Genomic DNA, 23928 nt, shown 5'->3' on the forward strand with positions numbered 1-23928 from the left:
GTCTTGACAGATGTTTCTTTCCCCTCACCCCCCTTGAACAGAGCGTCGTGACACAGTGCCTTTTCTCTCACTTGGGGAGTGAGCATCTCTGTATTCTGCCTAAACAATGGTACTTTTTTAGTCTATCATCATCCTAGTCATTTTAAGGGAGTTGAAGAGCAGTTTCCCCCAAAGGACAACATAGATTTTAATCCCCTACCTGACAGATACAAAGACAAAAAAAAAAGAAATAGGCCAGACTTGTTGACTTGTCATGAGCTCTCATGTATCCTGACCTAAAATGTCAAGTATGCCTTTCAGATCAGATCTCTCTTTAATCTGGTTTCAGTAACTCCATGAGTCTAGGGACAGACACTTTTTCAGTTCAAATCAGCCCTGGGCAGAGATCTGCCTTCTTTGTCTGTAATTACTGTATTATTTTCTGAAGTCTATTTTAAAGTGTCTTCTAAGAATTTGTAGTTATAATACTCATAATTTAGGTGTGTGTTCTCATCAAATGAGTAGGTATATCATTTAGGGATATTTCTTCCCCTATGTCCAGAAACTGTCATTTTTAGAATATATGCCATCTAGTCCAAAGTCCCCTGTCTTTCACTGCCACTGAACCCTCCCTTCTTTTGTTTATATTAATTAACAAAAGTTGGAGAAGGAAATGGCAACCCACTCCAGTATTCTTGCCTGGAGAATCCCATGGTTGGAGGAGCCTGGTGGGCTACAGTTCACGGGGTTGCAAAGAGTCAGACACGACTGAGCAACTTCACTTCACTTCACTCACTAACAAAAGTAATGTATTTAGTAATATATTTCGTTTTGCATGCAGGGCCTTACCTAGGATTATAGAAACAAAAATCAATATGGTGGAGGGGGATGGCGCATAAAAATTTTTCAGAAGTAAGGAGATTGGTAAAACTGTTTATTTTTTGAGCCTGTTACATTCCTAGAGAGGAGATGGAGGCCTTGGACTATTGTGGCTAATGACACCTTGTTCTGACTTCTGACTCACCAATGTAACTTTCTGATTATATTTTGGCTTCCCAGGTACATTTGCCTCTAGGGTGAAATATGTTAAAGAGTGAACATGAGGATCTTGATAATTATATTTTTATTGTAATTTAATAAAGTTGACAATCTAGCTGAATTGACAGGACATAAAAGATACAATATATAAGCCTTTCATTCATTCAGTCAGTCACTCAGTCGTGTCCGACTCTTTGCGACCCCATGAATTGCAGCACGCCAGGCCTCCCTGTCCATCACCAGCTCCTGGAGTTCACTCAGAGTTGCGTCCATCGAGTCAGTGATGCCATTCAGCCATCTCATCCTCTGTCGTCCCCTTCTCCTCCTGCCCCTAATCCCTCCCAGCGTCAGAGTCTTTTCCAATGAGTCAACTCTTCCCATGAGGTGGCCAGAGTACTGGAGTTTCAGCTTTAGCATCATTCCTTCCAAAGAAATCCCAGGGCGGATCTCCTTCAGAATGGACTGGTTGGATCTCCTTGCAGTCCAAGGGACTCTCAAGAGTCCTCTCCAACTGCTCCTATTAATATCATATATGTAGTCCAAATAATAGCCTTTTATTAACCCCTGAGATACAGAAAAACTAGCAAACTATCCAGTAACCACTCTCTGAATCGCCTCTTTTCCCTAGTTTACAATATTCACAATGCTTTGAGCCTCTGTTCTGCCCTGTTTTTAGTAAACTTGGTTAAGAACACAGTAAACTTAGCTATCCAATCCTTAGAAAAGGATTGGATGTCTTTTGTTTTAAATCAGTAATTCTCAACTATTTGTCCACTCCACACCTGAGCAAGATGCCACGTTGCCATCAGCAAGAATGACTCTCTGAGTACTCCTGCAGGGTGAAGAGAGACAGATACATCTTGGATTTGACCCCTCACCCAACACACACACCATCCCCCACAATTCTGATCTCTCTTTAATGCCAATTTTGAAATCATTTTCTATCTAAATCCATCTAAATTCTAAGTCCAAATTTAGATAATTAGGATTTCATTTCAGTCACTCAGTTGTGTCCAACTCTTTGCAGCATGCCAGGCTTCCTTGTCCATCACCAACTCCCAGAGTCCACTCAGACTCATGTCCATTGAGTCAGTGATGCCATCCAACCATCTCATCCTCTGTCGTCCCCTTCTCCTCCCGTTTTCAATCTTTCCCAGCATCAGGGTATTTTCAAGTGAGTCAGCTCTTCGCACCAGGTGGCTAAAGTATTGGAGTTTCAGCGTCAACATCAGTCCTTCTAATGAATAGTCAGGACTGATCTCCTTTAGGGTGGACTGGTTGGATCTCCTTGCAATCCAGAGGACTCTCAAGAGTCTTCTCCAACAGCACAGGTCAAAAGCATAAATTCTTCGGTGCTCAGCTTTCTTTCTAGTCCAACTTTCACATCCATACATGATTACTGGAAAAACCATAACCTTGGCTAGACGGACCTTCGTTGGCTAAGTAATGTCTCTGCTTTTTAATATGCTGTCTAGGCTGGTCATAACTTTTCTTCCAAGGAGTAAGTGTCTTTTAATTTCATAGGATTTCACCCACCTGGAAATCAGGTATTAAGCTGCCTGATTTTAAGAGGCCACTTCCTATGATCTTAAGAACTTTATTTCTCACTTAGCACTTTTACTGTTTCTTGCTTCAGTTCAGTCGCTTAGTCATGTCCGACTCTTTGCAACCCCAAGGACTGCAGCACACCAGGCTTATTAATTACCCTTTTACTTTTTATCCTAGTTCAGTTCTGGGAAAGAAAATTTGATTGTTCAGTAGTTTACACATACAACTGTACATGGCCTTTTAAATAGTGAAAAAGACCTCCGTACCCCATGTTTTATCTTCTCCACTACACACAGAAGCACCCACAGTTTTGTCATAAACCTTAGTGTATTCCTGTATCCAGGTATGGAAGATACACAGGTGTGAAATAGCCAGAGGTAGATGCACTTCCCAGTAAAGGATGAGTACTTGTCAGCAGACTTATCCAGGCCTTTGAACATACTTATATTTTCAGTGCTTGAAGGACTAGAAGTAAGGAATGAGGAAACATAATTTCAGACTATGGTCTGGCAAAAATTACAACTCTTTCAGCAGGGCTAACAGTGCATTTTGGTGTTTTCTTGTATTTAAAGAGAAAAATCAAGCCAACTTTACTTACAGCTCTTGACTGTTGGGTCACTCAGTCTAAACTGTTGTCTCAAGCTTTCTCTCCCCTTCTGGTTTCCTGGGATTATCTTTTTCTCCTTCTAAGATTAGTTCCCATCCAGACATCATTCTCTCTCCCTCTTGGTCTTTTTTTTTTTTTCAGTCGAAAAGAACATATTTTGGTCATCAGTGATGCTGCATTTGCCATCGGTAGTTCTAGAGCAGATACTGAGAGGCTACCTGAATCCCTCAGTTCCACATTCTAGACTCTTAAAACTGTCATTTCAGCTCTCGGCCACATCTCTTGTTTATTTGACCTTTTACCCCAAGAGAACCTAGGCCTGGACCATCCACCATTTATATTAACCGCTGGAATGTTATCCTTTGTAAATTTAAGTGTGGTGGTATTGACAAAGGGGGCAAATTCAGCTCTCTCTAATCTCTGATCTAGAAAAATATCATTGAGTAAATCATTAAAGATAAGATTGTGAAACAACTCATCATTCTTAAACTGTGCCTTTCAAAGTTTTTATGAATATTATCTTATCCTTCTGCCTCACCCTTAAGAATTAGGCACTGAATTGGGCGGAGAAAGACAAAGTGTTCGAGGTCACACAGGCCATCTCTCAGCAGGTAGAGAAACTTGGCACTAATCTCGGTCGTCGTCGTCTTCTGTAGCCCTTCTTTCCATTTACCAGTCCCTAGGATCTCACTGCTCTTTCGTGGTGGTGGTGAAGTGTTTCTGACTGATGAAAAATTGACTTAACTATTAGTATCCTGTTGTTGAACAGAAGAAATGTGAAATCAAGCAAGTGATTTCAAAATCTGTGATGACTTACTGTTATTTTAAAACTCTAATACAGTCAGATGTGATGAGCATACTATGATGTCAACTATAATCACTGAACTAATAATAAAACATAGTGCTTCTGCTTAGGTCGGGTTTGCATGAGTAGTCTGTAGGACAGAAGCTCAGCCCTCTCTGATTTCCTTATTTACTCTTTAAAAAGTAATCAGGGCAAATGCTGTATTTAGGCTCTGTTGAAGGCCTGAGACTATGGGAAGCATTGAATAGAAGCAAAGGTAGAGACCAGCTATTTGCTGCCAGGCAAAGCTGGCCAGCATCCATTTCTTTAAAATATGCAAAAAGAATAATAGAATTAAACTTCAGAAAGTTGATGTTAATTTTTAAAACAAAGTAGTTGAATGATATGAAAAGAAAAATCATCTAAACATAGATTTTATTGAAGTTTCCAAAGAAAGTCAAATAAGGTAGGAAGCTGGGTAATTTAGAGGCATAGTCAAAAGTAATTTTATTACTATAGTTGTAAAGTTAGGTATTATAACAGGGCCCATTTAATGACACTTGGACAAAGGTTGGTATTAATGTGAAGGTTCTCAGATTCAGGTGAAGCTCCGTGGGCACATACCTGTGTGTCCCTGGTTGCCTACCAGACAGATTCAGAATTTTATAAACATTTCAACTCAGTGTGTACAGAACAGAACTCTTCAGACACATAAACCCCTACAGTCAGCAGTTGCCAGCTTTGTTGCTTGTGTTCCTATCTCAGTAAACGGTGCTGCCCAGGATGAAAACCCGGGAAGCATCCTTGATGCTCCCTTTCCCTCCCGTTCTTGTTTTGCTAAGAGGAAACAGAAAAACATGAAATGTGACCCCTGCCTACACTCAAGTAGTTTGCATCTTCTTGGAAAGCTAAGACAAAGAGAAGACTTAAGTCAGTAACAGATACAAATTGCGGGGTAAATGTACAAGACCGCTATCATTGCCCAAGAATTTTACAAACCACTGTAGCTTCGAATTTCAGGAAAGGACACAGTCACTCTAGGATGATACTTTCGAGGTGGCCAAGGATCCTCCTGCTTACTCTGGTGACCTGTGCTTTACCAGTACATTGTCCCTGGTCCTTTTTACCAGGAATGTACACACAGCACGACCCTTTGTTGACGTCTCTTTCTCACAAGCAAGGCTGCCGTTTACAGTTTTAATGTTTGCATCGTCTCCTGAGCATCCCCAAACCACTGTTGTAAATGCCTGTCAAGGTTGGGATGGTCTGTGTCCACCTCGCTGATGCTGTTTTTCAGCCTCCACATGCTGTTCTGCGTTGCTCCAGGTTAGAGTTGAGTGGGTACTAACCATGTGTCTCCAGTATGCCTTAGTTGTGAAGACACCACTGCCACCTGCCATAATGCTGAGAAATAGCCAACACCAACAGGTGGCTGGTTGTCTGCTGTGTCCTCGGGGACTGGCCACATTGCCATGGTCATTGCTTCAGAGCTGATTTGGAAGATCTTACATTAGTCAGGGGTAAATAAAATATTAAATCACTATTAAATTATTGAGACATGTGGGATAGCAGGAGATCCAAGTTTCACAACCATAAAGGAAGTGAAGTATCATCTGAAGATTAATCATTATTCAGTTTTTTATTCTCTCTGAGCATCACTTTAGAAGAAAGTACCTCCTCAGTTTTTCTTGAGAGCACTCTGTACTTTTATTGGGCACATACTCCTTGATTTTAAGAATCTCAAGGCATATTGTTAACTCCGAACACAAATCCTGCTTCCAGAGCACTGCCGCAGGCATGAAGCAGTTCCAGAAGATTTTCACAGACTTTACCATTTATCTCTTCATTCTTTTCGGCAATAAGATGCCCAGATATTTCTTAATCCTTCTCATAGATCTTTGTCAACTTTCCCCCCCTTTCTTGTATTGCTAAAATGTACTTAGGATATATTCTTTGATGCATTGAAAAGACAGTTAATATCTCACTCATTTGTAGCTACCTATCTCAGAAATATCAGGAACGCATCCTTGAAGTTGTCAAGAAATCTATGTGGTTTACTTACAAAACTCTTCCTGTAGCCTTCATTCAGAGCTTATTTGTTTTCACTTAAGATACTTGAGATTTCACTTAAGATACTTGAGATTTGAATTCACAGCTAGTGAGCAGAAGTACTCAACTAAAGGTGAAAATGAGACTCCTAAACATAGCTGCTCTTTTGGAAGCCAGTCAGAAGAAAGCTTTTTAATAAAATACAGACTGCCACCTGACTTTTTTGCATTTAAGCAGTAGATTTACCTCCTTGAGTGGCTCCCAGAGCTATCAATATATTTCAGTTCAGCATAATAAAAATAATAGCCAAGCTTCAATATTAGTGTACATGGTAATGACCGTTGAGTCATTAAGAAAGAATAAATTACGTTCACAGGAAGAGACCATTTTTTAAAGACTTCCACCAAAAATACTTAAAATTTTTAATGTTTTTTGCTTGAAGGATAAACTTTGATTATCTAGAAAATCCACTTTGTGGGGTTGTAAGAAAGTATTAATGTACATTTCTGGTCTCTGAGTTATTTTCACTGAAGCATGTTTAATGTGATTGGCTAACAATAATGGTAACTGGTATTCGTATAAACTTTGTAGGTTTTCTTTTGCACTTGTCTTAAGTGATCGATGGGGCAGGTACTCTACTAAGATCTAAAATGGTTCAGTGTTTTGGCCAAAGTCACACAACTAGCAACGGGTAGACTGCTGTCCAGTGTCTCCCAGGCTACATCCTATAACATATAGTAACAGTAGTTGGTAACACTAGGTGGGCCTGGACACCAGGTGCCTCCTGGGGGAGTCCTTCAGCAGGGACCTCCGGACTTCCCCGTGAGCTGCAGAGTCTGCAGCTTGCCGGAGGAGTTGGTCAAGTCCCCGTGTGTATCTCATTGAGCCCGAGTTGAAAATGATTTTGCAGTCACTTACCCAAGGGTGTCACAGGTGTCTCCCCTGCTCTAAAAGAAGGGAGGAGCTTATGTTTTCATTGAGTAGATGCTCCTACTCTATTGAATAAAAAGCATATGGGCCCTGAGAAGCAGTTTTGGACAGAGAATAAAACATAAGTAACCCTGATGAATTTCATAATGTAAAAATGGCTCTTTGGAGAATGATCATACTGATTTCTGCTTTCTCTTTGTCTGTCTAGTGAGAACTCAGCAGAGGCAGTAGCAGTACATTCTAACCATCAGTCGAAGTCCCCACTGGAGAAGTTTATGGTCAAACTGTGCACACACCATCAGAAGCAGTTCATTCGTGTTCTGAACGATCTGTACACTGAGTCTCAGCCCGGCTCGGAGGACCTGCAGTCTTCTGATTCTGGAGCCATGGACGCCTCCACCTGCGATGCTGGCTGTGCCCAGCTTGGCACCAGACATACAGAAAAGGATGCTCTGTGTCTCAACATGAAGTCTTCTACTTCTGTAGACTTGCCCATAGACTCTGGAGGCTCCCACAGCCCTCCACATTTGACAGAGCAGGCCCTAAAGGAGCCTCCGCCTGAGACAAATTCTGTAGATGGAAGAGAGAAGACTCTGACTATTGTCCAAAAAGATTCCTCTGAACTTCCAACCACTAAACCTAATTCAATGGATAATTCCACTCCGGGATACCTCACTGCACCGAATTCTTCCTCATTAAACTTCCACCGCATCTCTAAGAACTTGGAGGGGCAGACCACTGAACAGGAGCCAGACACAGGTGTGAAAATATGTGAAGACGGTAAAGACCACGTGCAGAGCTCAGCTTTAGTAGAAAACCTAATTGCAGTAAAAGCGGCAGCTGAAAATAATGAGGAGAGCGACAGCTGTATTGTTTCTCAAAGAAATTCATTCAAAGCTTTATCAGAAGAGGCTTGGGACTCAGGGTTTATGGGGAATTCACCTAGAACTGCTGACAAAGAGAATGCTTTACAGTGTAGCTCAAAAACACCTTTACGCCAGGACTTAGAGGCATGTGAACAAGATTCAAGGCCAAAGCAAGAGAACCATCTTCACTCCCTAGGAAGAAATAAAATGGGTTACCATTTACAGCCCAATGATAAGAGCCAGTTTGATCATTCCAAAGATGGTTGGTTAGCCCCCAGCCCCATGCCACCTGTACACAAAGCATCGAATGGACACTCACGAACCAAGATGATATCCACCTCCATTAAGACAGCTCGGAAAAGTAAAAGGGCATCAGGGTTGAGGATAAATGATTATGATAACCAATGTGATGTCGTTTATATCAGCCAGCCAATAACAGAATGCCACTTTGAGAATCAAAGATCGATATTATCTTCTCGGAAAACGGCCAGGAAGAGTACTCGAGGATACTTTTTCAATGGCGATTGTTGTGAGCTGCCAACCGTTCGCACGCTGGCCAAGAATTTACACTCCCAAGAAAAAGCAAGCTGTTCAACTGTGGCATCAGAGGCAGTGGTCACTCCCAAGCAGACCCTTGTCACGTCAGCACCTCAACCTACAGTAGAAGTAGAGTATCCCAGAGAAGACAAGCCCGAAGAACCTAACAAAGAAACAGCCCCTCTCATGGAAGGAGACAGAGGTGCGTCACCTGAAAAGGAATCTCAAGAGCCGGAGGCTTGCCTCATGATGAGTAACGCAAACCCAAGTGGCTCCCCCACATCAAAAGAAACCGCAGCCTCCAGCCCAGTGTGTCCCCTCCCTGCTCATCTTCCTGAAGAGGACCCACCAGAAGGCAGCTCCATGGCCTCAGCTCCCCCGGGAAGTGAGAGGTCTTCCCCTGAACGAGACCAGCAGCCAGTTGAACTGCTGAGTACAGAGGAGATGAGTGTACCCCAGGACTGTTCCCTACTTCCCTCTGCAGAGAGCATTTCTGAGGGAGACAGTGACGATGTTGCCCCCAGGCCTGTTTCCCCTCCTGAAACAGCAGAGAGAGAGGAAAGCCCTCTGTGTTCAGAAAGTCAAAGTCCCTCCGCGGGCTTGGATCCTCCCATGAGCCCAGGAAAGGCCAAGGAAGAGCCAAGTGTCACTACTGAGGCTGAGACCGAAGACACTCAGGAGCTAGATACCGACCCACTCTCAAAGGAAAGCAGCACTTTGACAAATGAAAACCCCAGTGAAATTGAGGAAAGTGAGGCAGCAGGTGGTACAGAAAAATTAGAGGAAGAGGACGGTGATGTGAAACATCCTTCAGAAAAAGATGCATGCGATCAAAACACCGAGTTACCTGAAGAAAATCTGGACAAGAAGAAGAAAGGTAGAAAATTCCCGGAGGCCTCCGATAGGTGTCTCCGAAGTCAACTTGCAGATTCTTCCCCTGCCGAGAGGTGCCTAAAAAATCAAAGTTCAGATTCTTCCTCTCTTAGTGCTGACATCAAGGTTTCTAAAAGTTCTGGTTCAAAACGCTCTAAAAAAGAAGGGCACCCTGTTGGGACAACACCCGAGAGCTTCCTTACTGAAGGCTGCCATACAAAAGCTCCGGAAGACACTGAAAACCCAATTGTCAACGAAAAGACCCCTGAGAAAGACATTGAGCAGGAAGTTGAAGGGGGTCGGGTGATCACCAGGCAGACTTTTAAAAACATGCTGGTGAAAGAAGTCAAGGGGGAAGAAGGAAGTGTTTTCCCCAGCAGTGATCCCTTAGCCACAGTTGGCCAGCCCCAGCCTGGAGAGAAACTGGAAATCTATGTTCAGTCTAAATTAGATGAGAACAGTACTCAAGAGCCCTCTGAAAGCATTCCTTGTACTTTCCCAGAACACTCACAGGGGAAGCCAGGGCCTGTTCCTGCACAGGAGACGGAGGAGGCCGTGAATGAAATAGACAGTGCCGACAGCCAGCATAAAGATGGCGATAGTGATGACATGCCGCCTAGCACGCTGGGATCATCAAGTAGTGGAAATGATGACACAGCCGTGCCCCCAAAATGGGCCCCAAGGCTTACAAGACTGACCTCCTCCACCTACAACCTAAGACACACTCATTCTCTGGACTCTTTGGATACTATAAAAGTGACTTCCGAAAAGGAAGCAGCACAAGGAAGCCCAGTCCCAAAGGAAAATGCAGCTTCCGAGAGTGGAGACCCCATAGATGAGGGTGACGTGGACACCGTGGTGGACGAGCCGCCGAAGTTTGTGGAATGGTGTGCTGAGGAGGAGAACCAAGAGCTCATTGCCAACTTCAATGCCCAGTACATGAAAGTTCAGAAGGGCTGGATCCAGCTGGAGAAAGAAGCCCAGCCAACGCCAAGGGCAAGGAACAAGTCCGATAAGCTGAAGGAGATTTGGAAAAGCAAGAAGAGGTCACGGAAATGTCGGGGTTCACTGGAGGTTCAGAAGTTTTCTCCTGTTCAGATGCTGTTTATGACAAACTTTAAATTATCTAATGTTTGTAAGTGGTTCCTAGAGACAACTGAAACCCGTTCTCTGGTCATTGTGAAGAAGCTCAATACTCGTCTCCCAGGCGACATCCCACCCGTCAAGCACCCTCTTCAGAAGTACCCTCCTTCCAGCCTGTACCCCAGTTCACTACAGGCCGAACGCTTGAAAAAACACTTAAAGAAATTTCCCGGAGCTACTCCTGCCAAGAACAATTGGAAAACACAGAAGCTCTGGGCTAAATTTCGAGAGAATCCCGACCAAGTGGAGCCAGAGGATGGCAGTGACATGAGCCTCAGCTCCAGTCCTGAAGAGAGTGTAGAGGAGACCAAGGAAGGTAGAAGCAGCCATCCTCCCACCAGCTCACCGACCCCAGCCAGTACCCGCATCCTTAGGAAATACTCCAACATTCGAGGAAAGCTCCGAGCCCAGCAGCGTTTGATCAAGAACGAGAAAGTCGAAAGCCCACTTGGTCCGGCTGTGGAAAGCAAACAGAGTTGCAAGAGTGTGTGCATCAACCCTCTGATGTCCCCCAAGCTCGCCCTGCAAGTCGGTGCAGATGGGTTTCCCATTAAGCCCAAGAGCACCGATGGAACGAAGGCAAGGAAAGGGAAGCAGGTGCCTGAGGTCTTGCCAAAAGCCGAGGTTCAGAATAAACGCAAGAGGACAGAAGGCGGCAGCACTCAGGACAGGAAGGACAAAGGGCCTGCGATGAAGGCCAGCAAAGAAAAGCATGTTAATGGGTCCACCAGAATCTCCGCTGCCAAGAAGCCAGCCGCAAGGGACAGAAGCAGCCAGCTGCCCAAAAAGACATCTTCAAAAGAGAATAAAGTGAAGATCCCTAAAAAATCACCTGGGAAGAGCTGCCCGCCCTCCAGGAAAGAAAAAGAGAATGCAAACAAAAGGCCTACCCAGCCCTCTGCCTCCGATCCGGTGACAAAATCTGCCAAGCAAAAAGGGGCAGGTGAGTCCTCTTCCAGGCCACAGAAAACCACAAACAGAAAGCAGACCAGTGGAAAGACTCGGGCCAGACCCTCAACAAAATCCCCAGAGAACAGTGCGGCCCAGAGAAAGCGAAAGCTGAAGGCGAAGCTGGACTCTTGCCATAGCAAACGGAGGCGGTTGGATGCAAAGTGATTCGCAGGGCGGTAGCCCAGAGTTAAAACTGTTCTATAGAAGTAACCCTTTATTTTGCATTAACTAAATCTGCTTTTATAAGCTTATCAAGCCTTTCAAATCTGCAGTTAATGGAGAACACCACAATTTAAGATGTCAGAAAGTGCGTCTCAGATGGAGAAGGGAACTTGCAGAGTCTTTCTCTGAGGCTGAGTAAGGGAAGTTATATATTATATTCTGGTTGTTCCTTGGGTTTTAAACTTGGAACCAAGCAGTTTTAGTTTTTAAAAGTACAGTGCCTTATTTATCCTTTTTGTTTTTAAATTTACAAAAGCTAAAAAGCTGATCTATGTGATTAAAGGCTTGTATTTTATACTTGATGCACAAGCACTTGTACTGTAGCCAAGAAGACCACCATCATGCACATAAAAGTAGCTTTTCAGCAGCCACCCTGCAGTGTCAGTACACGAACAGATGCTCCTCTGCAAACCCCAGCAGTGAACTTCCCTCTGTCTTGTTTGTTTAAACGATATTTGAAAGCTAAACCAAATCATTTTTACAGTATGTGGAGAATGCAGAGGGAATTTATAATTATTATAAAAGATTAATACTTCTGTTACCCCTTTTTAAAAATTCATATTCGTTGTTGGTCACTCATCTCTGATCTTTTGTCATTTGAGGAAATATATTCTAAAGTATGTGCTCATGGGACAAAAGGTGTGTCACAAGGTGTTAATATTGATAAATGAGCTCTGAAAATTATTCACATCCCCCAAACTATTTGCATTACTGATTCTTCCCATCCTTTTCATTTTTGATCTTGCACGCTTGCTAGCACACTAATGAGGTTTTCATCTTACTTTGGGAGAAAAAAAAAAAAGCTAATGTCTTTTTGCTGTAGTTTGACAATTGGGATAAGAGTGACCATTCTAATTATTTTTCTTGTCTTGAGTACTTCTGTATTCAAAGAAAGCCAAAACGTTATTTTCAGTAATAGGAAAGTTTAAGAGAGTGTGTGTGTGTTTGGGGGTATTTGCATGTGGTTATAAAGCCACAAATGTCTCCCATTCCCCCAGTTAAATTCTTTCTTCTCCATGCAGCGTGATAGGGTGTTCATGAGCTGAGTAATTAGCATAGGCCAGATGGCTTAAATGAAGCCTAGGGTCTCTATGAGCATTCCCCAGATCACTATGGCACCAGACTCAGAATTATAAAAAGGTCAGAGCAGCCTTTCAGTTGGAGAAAATCTCATTGTGTGCCCACACACATCCCAGTACCAGGAGCTGATGCTCAGCTGGTATTCCAGTGTGAAATGTACATGTTTAGAGTGGATGCCCTTTCTGATGGATTGACATCATACTAGTAGTTAATGCTTATAGAATCACAATGGCCTCTATCACATCGGGCTCTGTTCCATGGCTCAAAAGCGAGAGCTGCAATATTTGTAACTGATGTTGTTTGAGACCTGAAATAAGTGTATTGGCTTTACCTTGGTGCCTATAACATTGCTCCATTATAACACAGTGTGTACTCGGCATCTCCATTGGGCCACTCTGCCAATAAGTCTTGGTTGCTAAAGCTTCAGCCAGCTTCTCTGACATGCTCTGTCCCCAAAATAAGCTCGTATGGACAGCTGCTATTCCGTCCTTTTTATTAAAAGATTTTCCATCCCTATTGCTTGAAATCTGTTTGGATAAACCCAGATGTACCTGTTTTCATGCATTAGTTCATTCAGATCGTGATAAAACAAGTTTTCTACCCATTCTGTTAAAGTTTTGCTGTATATAATGAAAACTTCTGGGATAGGATTAGAAAACAGTGTTTGATTCATGGGAAACTGAGCACGGTGTTGAATTTTGCAGATAGTGAAGCTTACTATCTTCAAAGAAGCCTCCCCCCCACCCCCGGCCCCCACCCGCCCAGTATCTCCTCTATCCCATGAGTCTTTTTCTCTTTTCTGTATCTTTGACCTTGGCCATTCCAGAGCTACCTATATTAATGAAACTGCTGAGTGTGTGTGTGTTGGCAACCTTCCTCAGCATTAAGTTGCACAGAAGCATTAACATGTTTTAAGTAGGTTCATTTAATCTATGTAAGTGGTTTTTAAGTTTTTTTAAAAATCTTCTCATAGAGTCGTCACTGGATATTGTTTTTGTGGTGACTTTAACAGTGGAGGCTTGCCCACATCAGGTGTGCTGATCTCGGTACATACGTTCAAGGCGCCCCTTAGCTGCATACAGACTACCTTGTAAGGGTGCTTGGGTTAGGTTAGGGAGAGATGCCAGGCTGGAGGTAGGTGCCACTTTTCCAGTTGCAGGTTATAATCCATTCCATTCCTTTTCTCATTTCTTTTTCATTTTTGAAAGCTTATCACTTCAAGATCATAGCCTTCTCTCCCATTCTAGACAGCATTGGGGAAAAGATATCAATGTGCATCTATTTATTTTATATACCTACCGATGCAATGGCTCATCTTTAAAATCAGCTTACAGTTTATAACAGACTACACTTAAATAGACTGGGATTCTACATAAGTACGACACTTAAAAGTTTAGAATTATATTTGTTGAATCTCACTTTTGCTGATTCAGTTAACTTTACTAATAGAAGAAAGGGAAAAGGCAGACTTGAGGTCCAGCTCTGGAAGGCCCATTTGCACTTAGAGCAGATGCTGGCAAGCCTGTCTCTCAGACATTTCCAAGCCTAGACTTGGTTCTGACTCAAGACTCCCCTTGATCTCCCCTCCTTGCCAGACCTTCCTGTAGCCGTCGTCCCAGTGTGGCTTGCACTGGATGCAAAGGCAGTCTGTCCCACCTTCTGGATTCCAAATTTAAAAGGAATACAGCTCCTGTGCCTGTACTCAGAGAAGTGACTTCTGGAGCTGACGCTGATGTCGAGAGAACATCAGTGTTCCCTCTGAGCTTCTGGGGGAGCTGGAAGACGCCTGGAAAGCAGTCACTGAAGCCCCACCATAGCTCCCCAGAGCTGGGCCCTCTTTAGGAGGCCCTTTTCCACTCCCATTTTCTACCTTCTGAGGCGCCCCGGGTTTGGAGGAACCACCTGGAATCTGCGCCCTTGGTCAGGGTCCAGAACCTTACCCCTGACACTGGCACAGATATGTTAGTCTTGCAGCACAGCAGGAAGGCCATGAACCTTTGTTCTGCCTGTGAGGCTACGTATATAAAAATGTTAGTTATGTCTGTTAACCTGAAGTTGCTAGTCCCTTGGCTCCCTTTGGTAGACCAGTTCTGTTGTGTCTGCACTTCATTAAAGACTTCTACACAAGCGTTACTTTTAAAATAATCTTAGGCCATTTCATGCCTCCTTGCTCCTGTGTAGTATAGATGGAAGAGGTGTAGTTAGTCATCACTTCGTAAACGTGGTTCTTCTAATGGGGTCCTCTGTGCATCGCAAGACTGTGCAGGTGAATTCCTCACAGTTCAGATAGGTCATCAGTAAACACATCACTTGATGACGGTCATTTTGAATTGAAGTTTGGACTCTTCTGCCTTGGGATGAATTCTGTAGTGAAGACTGAAGCTGTCACTGTCATTTGTGGGCAGCTTGCCTATTGGGCAGTGGGCCTAGGAGCCAAGAAGGAAAGGCCAACGTGCCATGTGAGGCGAGCTGGAGATGCTGTAGTGTCACCATCGGTGAGTCTGGTATCCGGTCGCTTTCCCTGGGGCAGAACTGGAATTTCCCCAGGTGCTGGCCAAGGGTACCCCAACCGCCTGCTCCTTATGGTTTCAGGTCAGCCCATGCAGGCCTTCATTTGGCCTACAGATGATCCTTCACTGCTCTGCAAACTGTGGGCTGGTCATGCTTTTGTAAATAAAAGTGTATTGGAACACAGCCATACCCATTCATTTTGGTATTATCAGTGGCTGTATGTATTTACAGCAGAGTTGAATATCTGTAGCAGAGAACACATGCCCCACAAAGCCTAAAATATTTACTACTTGGATCTTTGAGAAAAAGTTTGTTGACCCATGCTTGAGAGAAGAATCTTTTTTCAGGAGGAAAAAAAAAAAAAAGCTTCACTGGTTTATCTTTTCCTTTCTTCTGCCTCTTTCTGTCCTCTTCTTCTTCCTCCTTATCTTACTTCAATTTTGTTCCTTTTATATCTTTATTTTTTCTTGCTACAAAAGAGATGTTGCCACAGCACATCAAATACCATCTCCTGAAACCTGAACTGCCTTAGCCTCACATCCTATTAGAATCACCCATCACCTTTAGCCTCTAGAGTCAGAATCCATGAGCAAATAGGAATTGGGAGTTGTAGAAGTATGTGGCCTTGACCTCTCCTTTCATTCAGTTTTTATCATAGACTTGACTCTGGCTTCACTTCGTGTTTATTACTAATCAAGTAAGCCAAGATTTTATTTCTTTCAAAGTTAATTGAGACTTCGTTAGGTGGATGTTCAGTTTTCTGAACCTTACGTTTAGATAATGAAAAGCCTTTTCACAAAGGGGAAAAAAAAGTCCAATCACAAACCCAAATTGTTGTTTATTATATCATAGTTCTGGCCAGCTTCTAGGAAAATGTATTGACACTGATATTTTTTTCAGTCACACACTCTTCTTTCAAAATAATTATGTTAAAAGCAAACCAACAACTGAAAAACAGAAGCTTGAAGTGCTTTAGAAAGACTAATAGAAAATTGGAGCATATTATAACCTGAGTGTGACTGAGAAGTTATGGATGATATCTTCAGATTAAATCCAGTTAACTTCCAAGGTGGTGTCTTTTCCCTCCCCAAAACTCAAGGATCCGTTTCTGTGCTTTTTATCAAAATGAAGGATTGATAAAATTTTGTCAGTGGCTCTAAAACAATGACTGTTTTGTATGTTTTGAAACATAATTATCATTTGAATTGTTTACTATGAGTTTTTATCTTCTTATGGCTTGATATCCACTGAAATACTGAAATTTTTCCAAGTATGAAGTCATGTCTGTGTCAGGCATCCGCAAGGCAGTCCTCACATCCCAGCATTGTGTACTTTGCCACAGGCTTGCTCCCTAGTCCTTTTCAGAGAAAAAAGAACAAAAAGATTACTGTAGTTAAAACTAGCAGAGTTTTGGGAAGCCTGTTGAGACAGCCTTTGATATAGCTCATCTCTTGAAACATGAGAGCCAAGTGCTGTCATCTACAGTGGGTGGGCTGGAAGACACAAAGTTCTGACCTTCCCTTAAAGATGTTAAGTCATGCTGAGACAAAACCCCAGAGCTCTCTGATGCTGCTCCCAGCTCCGGCCTCACCATGCTGTACTGAGGACCACCGGGGGCACTTTGCAGGCATCCTTGCTCATGCTTTTTTTTGCCTCTGGTTTGAGCCAAAGCTGGCTATTCCTTGCAATACCTTCCCTTTGATCCTTTTCCCAGAGCCCTGGTGGTTTACGTCAGTGCTCAGAGGGGCCGGTGAGCACGGTGACAGAGGCTCTTTGACCTGTGTGGGACCATTCCTTTTAACACGAAGTGCTCAGTAGGCAAGCCACCTGGAAGTAGCTTTTTTCTCATTAAAAGCTACTCATTTTTTGCTCATTAAAAAAGATAAAACTTGCCCATGGTTGTATGATCTACCAGAGATTGGAGGAATGCATTAAACAAGGTTATGTTTTAAAGAAAAAGAGACCCTATGTGGCCCACATAACCTAAAATGTAAACTACTTAATACCTGACCCTTTTCGGAAAAGGTTTACTGATCCTTGCCCAATCCTTGAAATATGTCATTCAAGATCAAATTGTGTGGTCAGTTAGGCACAAATATATTTTTTTCATGTAGTCCAGCACTGCAACATTTCTTTCCTTTTAGATTTTACCATTTCTTGCCTGTTCATCTTAGCACACAGCTGCTGTCCCACATTATTCCTAAATAATGTTCGTGTATTAAAGAACACATCTCCCTTTGTGGATTGAATGTGTGTTGAATTGTGGACATTGAATCTGATCTACCAGAATACCAAGTTAAAGTGAAAAGTACAAAGTCTTTTAAACTAAAAGTACTACAGTTGTCTTCATGTTTATGAGTTAAGGTGAACTTGACTCTCATAGAACAACATTCCTCGACAGCAGTGCTCAACACAAACGGATTTACTCATGAACTCAAAAGCCTAGAGTACAGCCCTTCCCAGCAGGTACAGGGCGTACTGGTTTCACCCCCCAGAAACCATACAGTGTATTTGTGTACAGTATGTTTGCAAGTTTATCACTTCCCAAGCTTTGGTCATTACTTGTGAACATACATGGCTGGTCTTTGCCTGTTTGAACCTCATTCCAGATCCCCCATTCTCAACTCTCTTAAAAATACCAGCATGTCAATGGCACCTTGTCAGCACACCAGCAGCTTTAGACCGAAGTTCAGGGCTCTCCAGCCTGGGCAGCGAAACCCACTCCTGCCTGGTCAGGCCTAGCTCACCTCATTTTAAGGCCCCACCTTTAGCATCTTGCCTCTTCCCTCTTCTGCCCCCAGCCCCCTTCCAGGAGGCACCTTCTCCAGGAAGCCACCTACCTTTCGAGTGCTTCACTGAACATGTGTATGTCATATTAGAAGCATTTCATGACTCTTTTTCTTCTCATACTTAGCCATTGGGTCCAAATGCTATTCAGCTTATCAACTTTCTCACTCAAGTTGTTTTCTATAATCTACACTTCATGTCATCTTAGCTAATGCTGTAGAATTTGGGAGCTAGTTTGTGGAAGAGAGTCTGTACAAATAAGATTTGCATAATTTTATATATTTATACCACAGGTAGGGATGAGTTAGAGCCCTATAGCTTAAGGTTGTTAGTTTCACCAGTGATTTCTTCATTCTTAATAGCTCTAGGAGAGTGTGTGACTATGATTTCAAATATATATATATAATACATATTTATACATACCACTGTGAAATTTATTTCACTGTGTAGATAGTGGTATTTTCCTGTTCAAATGCTTCTATAGAAAGTATTTATTTTAACAAACAAAAACTGTCAAAAGGGCTTTCCAAAAAAGTGTTCTTTCTAGAAAACCCATCCTCCCCAGCTCCCATGCTCAGCCACTGAACCCCCAAACTATATCATGAAGGCAGAAGGGTGAAACCTGGAAGCCCTCACTGTATTGGGGCAGACACAACTGCATCGGGAACCTGAACACATTCCCCACTGTCACCCCATCCCAGAACAAAGTGGGTCTCCCATGATGGGCTCAGCTGTGCCAGCTGTGGCCTTGGGACTTGTCTCAAGCCACCCACTCCTTACATACACAGTTGGCCCATTCTACTGTACATTTCAACAGCCTGTGCAGGGAGACGAGCAACCCCAAGGAAATCCAAACCTATACCTGTGGGATATGGAGAGACCACTGGTTGCCTAAAGAAAGCATTAAGATGTATTTTAGTCTTTCTCACCTTCAGGAAAGACACCTGTTCCCACTCTCTTAAACCAGGGGAGATAAGCTTGTTTCCTCCCTCACCTTGACAGTGCTGAGCACCTTAGCTCACAGCCGTTGCCTCCTCCTCCCCCACCCCCTATCTGTCTCACAAGCCTCGGCACAGATGTGGGTCAGCCCCACCTATAACTGATGGTACAGGATGAGGCCGTCTGCTCTAAGATGTATGCAGCGTTACTTCTCAGGAGTCCTGATCTGCAATTCAGTCCCCGTAGATGTAACGGAACCGATGCTTTCCCATCGTGTTCCTCTTCCCTGTGCCCCATTCCTGGGCACCCCTGTCTGAGCCACAATTCTCTTTCTGTCCAGCTGGCTGGCTGGCCTGAGAACTGTAGCTCCATGCCTGCGGAGAGCTTGGGACAGGACACAGGGATTCGTGTCATCCATTTGAACCATAATTTGCCTATTTACTTATGGCCTCCCTTTGTCTTTTCTAAACAAATGAGGAAGACACTTGAACAGTAATGCTGGAGAATGTTTTTTCTAAGATAACTGTTTGTAAGCAAATCTGATTTTAAGATGAAATGTGAATGGGTAACTAGGTGCCAGGGAATTTAGCACTGAACTAGACAGTTGAATCTTTTTTAACCTTTGCAGGAAAAAATAAACTGCTCTCATCTAAATGTTCACAAGAAATAATGTTGTAAATAGTTTTTTAAAAAAATATTTATTACATGTGCTGTATACAGATTCATGTTCTGAGTGATGTGGGTTTGCATTGTAGTATTGTAGAAGAGTATATTTTGAGCAGTGGACTTCCTTTCATAACACAGTACACACATGGAGAAAGAACAAAAATGAGCAGGTTGAGAGCTGTTTGGGGCATTTGATCTGTAATGTTACATCGAATCCAAGCTTTAATTGCCCCCTCTTCTCATCTGGTTATGGTAATATGTTATATATATATATACACACACATGTATGTATGATGAACTGGTCAGTGGTCAGTCCCCAGAGCAGATTTCCAGGTGTTCTTTCTGATGTGTTGCCCGTAAGCAATAAGATTCTAGGTAATAACATTTATTCCGGGCTCTGCGTTAGCCCTTGTCTCAGAGGATAGGGTGGGGGGTAGAACAGCTCTTGCTAAGACCTCTTGCCTTTGCTGGAGAGGTTGCTGTACTTGAATTTTTGCTTCTGTTTGTCTGCACGCTCCTTCACATTATACAGTGCTAGCAATGGGTGAGAAATCTGCCAGGACCAGATACCTCAAAAATTGGACGTAGAGACTGAAAAATTACCAATTTTCCATGAATTTTTAGGGTTTACAGAATCTAGTTGAGGCAAAGCTCATTTGGTTATAGCATAAATGTAAGAACTTTTTGCATTAAAAACGTAAATGGTCAATACAAAGTCCCTTGACTATATGTCTGACCTACCTTTAAGAGCTAGCCCATTTCCTGTATTCCTCTGTGCCTGGGTTTGAAATGTCCAAAGCCCCAGTGCATGTCTGGGGTTAAACCCATTTAGGTTCGTGCAAAGAGGGCAGTTGCTCCTCCAAGTATCCCAGCGTGTCCAGTCCAACAGGTTTCTAAGCTGTTTAGCAACCTCTCCTTGTGACCGTCCTGAACTTTATGAAAAATACCCCACACCCAGAAAACCATGAATAGAATAATGTAGTTTTTTAGGCTTTTTGAAATATGTCTTCTCTTTTGTATTTATGATGGTGTTTGGAATTTTTCACTAGTGTTTTTTTAGATCAAAGTGGGTGCATTAGGATAAAACTTTCCATTGCTGCACCTGAAAGCAAGCAAGAGGAAAGAAATGGACCTATGTGTGTCATTGGGAAGGTGACTACTTCTTGTGGTGGGGGGAGGGGGGAGGGAGCATGGTAGATTATGTGGGGGTAAAATAGAATTCCGGCCTGAGGCTCCTCGAGTCTTATTACCTTGTAATAAATAATCCCTTTATTAGCCTCACTTAATCTCAATAGAAGCCTGCTGTTTACCCTCAGGGAACAAGTAGTTTTCAAAATTGAGCTCCTCCAAGGTCACTGGCCAATGCCTGCATGCAGGCATGGGTCCTCTTTGTGAACTCATGGCATTATTTTCCCATATGAATTATGATAGTATGAAATTCAACCCCAACCTGTATGAAAAGCACAGCCCAGGGTCCTCCTTTCAGGCTAGAGTTAATGCCTTTGAGAGGCCAGAGCGTTCTAGGAGGCCCATGCAATTTAACTGAAGCTCAGGTGCCGTGTTGGGATTTTTATTCTTTTTAGGCCACAACCTTCAGAATGAGTTTAGGGCAGGGCTGCTGATCCAGCTGTGGATCCAGGGAGCTCTCAGATGAATCTCTGCCGTTCCTGTAAAGGTCTTTCTGGTTCTTCCCAGTGTTGTCCTTGCCGAGGTCAGTCTCGTAGCTGTTCAGGTGTGCTGTCTTGTGAGTTGTAGCCAGCGATCCAGATGCCCAAGGACAGTCTCCAGAGGGCCTTGCTCCTTCCCGGAACCATGTGTGTGCTCCTGACCTGTGTGAAGATGGTCTTGTCAAAAGTAGTGACATGAGAAATCCTGCAAATGGTAATCCGGTGATCAGCATGTTTCCCTTGGGCCTGGATTTCCACTATGTTAGTGAGTGTAGGAAAATACTGTGTCTGTTATGGATGAAAATTCAATGTATGCTGTGAATTTGTTGGTTTGAAACATTGAAAAATTTTCATTAGACAATGTTTACATACCTCACCTGAAGAACCTTTGAGAGTGTATATATGAAATTTAAAATATATTAAGTTGCTTTAAAAACAATATGTATAGCTATAAAAGTTGGAGTTATTTTAACTTTGAATATGTACCAAGTCTCAAATATTGAAATCTTGTGGACTCTGTGCTTCTGTGTTTTGCTTTCCTATTAGACTGTGTAGGAACCTGTGTTCTTGTTACTGGTAAAGGGGCCCTCAATGAAATCCAAGCTTGGAAGAATTTCCTAGGTTGTTTCAGATTTTCTTGTTTGGTTTTGAGGGATGGGGTATGGAGCTGGAGGCTGTGTGGGAGGGATTTCTCTAACATTGACATCTATTCCATGAGCTTTTCCTAGGCGCTTATTTTATTGCAGTGTATTAAACTTCTTTGATATTAAAATGTGTTTGTGTAGTTACTGGAGAGGGTACAGAACACATGGAAACCCAGCATTCAACTCGTAGTCTGTGGCAAATGTGTTAAGTTGCCAGAGGGAACCAGAAAGCAACACTTCCTAGGACATCTCTTGTGGTCCACTGGTTAAGACTTCCGCCTTCCAGTGCAGGGAGTGCAGATTTGATCCCTGGTCGGGAAGCTGAGATCCCACATGCCTCGCAAGCAAGAAACCAGAACATAGAATAGAAACAATATTGTAACAAATTCAATAAAGATTATAAAAATGATCCACATTAAAAAAATCTTTAAACAACTCCAGAATACTTAATATGACTTTGGCCTGGGCCATCAATATTGGGACTTAAATCTGTTTGCTAGATCTCTGGCCATTTTGTGAGTTATGCCTGACTTCAAGGAGTAGGAAACCCAATGAATGGTCCTTGGGAATTCCCATGGCAGGACTGAGAAGGCACTGGTGCTTCATCTTGAGGTGCAGGGAGCACCTGAATCGGTGCTCCTGGCCTCATTGCTAAATCTAGGGGGTGAAGTGCACAGCATCCCAGCTCCCTAGCCCATGCTCAGTTGTGGCAGAAAGGTGGCAGGAAATCCTTCCATCTACTTGCCTCATGACCTGTTCCATTATATTCTTTCAACTCTCCTGCGTGCGTGCTAAGTTGCTTCAGTCGTATCCATCTCTGTGCGACCCTATGAACCATGGCCTGCCAGGTTCCTCTGTCCATGGGATTCTCCAGGCAAGAACACTGGAGTGGGTTGCAATGCCATCCTCCAGGGGATCTTCCCAACCCAGGGATTGAACCCACATCCCTTACCAGCTCCTGCATTGGCAGGTGGGTTATTTACCACTAGGGCCACCTGGGAAGTCCTTCAACTCTCCTGGAGATGGGCATGTGGATGGATCCAGTAGGCCAGTGATTCATGGAATCAACCATGATTTCATTGACAGATTCATCTGACAGTGGCCACTGACACGCAGAAACCAGCGGAAACAATCCGGCAGCTGGCAGTCAGCCTGGAGACTTACCTTGGAGAATTACCTTGCTCAAGATTAGAACTTTCTATCGTTAAAATAGTTCTCTTTTCCTCCAGTATTCATCCTGTGGTAGAACTGAAGTCTGACCTGAGAGGTGCAGACTAGCTTGGGATGAGGGGTCATCTCTAACTCTGAGGGCTCAGGACATAGGGAGATTCATTATCACCAACAGCAGGAAAACTAGGCAACTCTGGGGCTTCCCTAGTGGCTCAGTTGGTAAAGAATCTGCCTGCAACGCAGGAGACCCAGGTTCAATCCCTAGGTTGGGAAGATCCCCTGGAGAAGAGAATGGCAACCCACTCCGGTATTCTTGCCTGGTGAATTCCGTGGGCAGAGAAGCCTGGTGGGCTACTGTCCATGGGGTTGCAAAGAGGCAGACACAACTGAGCAGCTAACACACTTTGGCAACTCTAGTTGAAAGCCTGGGACTGCCTCCACCGTCCAACCAAGCACTGCTGTGCCCGTTCCTCTGGCTGGGCATTTCCTTAAAACTGTGAAATCTGCCACTGGAACTCAGAGGTTGCGGACTGGTGACTGACAGTTGTGTTTTATTTAGCCCAGTGTTTAAAAAGCAACATCTAAATACTGAGTGTTTACATAAAAATTGATTCCTGGCTTCTCTTTTTAAAAAAAAAGATCATGAAAACCTAACAATTAGCACATAGTAGGATCCACTGAAGCTGGGTAGGTTGGAAAGCGTGCCTTTCAGGTCATTACAATCTCCATCAGTTACTGTTTGTCCCTTGCTCTTTATAGGAGGGAACGAGGTCCCTGCCCTGCTGCTGTAGCAGAAGTGGCAGTACAGTTGATGGGCAGGGGGCTCAGGTAACCTGCTGGCCTCTCCAAACTCTGGAGCTGGCAACGCTATTTGAACACACTTTATCCCCTGAACCTGGTTCATTACATTTCCTCCCAAATCCTTGATTACTTTGAA

General features: G+C 43.4%; 1 protein-coding gene across 14 annotated transcripts in view; it reads left to right on the plus strand.

Moving 5' to 3' along the window:
* The window catches only part of LCOR (ligand dependent nuclear receptor corepressor), a 126309-nt gene extending 109303 nt beyond the window's left edge, over positions 1-17006 (plus strand). For all 14 annotated transcript variants that reach the window (XM_069568186.1, XM_069568191.1, XM_069568194.1 and 11 more), the window contains one exon: positions 7144-17006. In XM_069568186.1, the coding sequence (XP_069424287.1) occupies positions 7144-11470 (4327 nt within the window). In that variant the 3' untranslated portion in view covers positions 11471-17006. The remainder of the gene's footprint in view (positions 1-7143) is intronic.
* The last annotated feature ends 6922 nt before the right edge of the window (positions 17007-23928 follow it).

Source organism: Ovis canadensis, chromosome 22 (genome assembly GCF_042477335.2).
Source record: "Ovis canadensis isolate MfBH-ARS-UI-01 breed Bighorn chromosome 22, ARS-UI_OviCan_v2, whole genome shotgun sequence".
Lineage (NCBI taxonomy): Eukaryota > Metazoa > Chordata > Mammalia > Artiodactyla > Bovidae > Ovis > Ovis canadensis.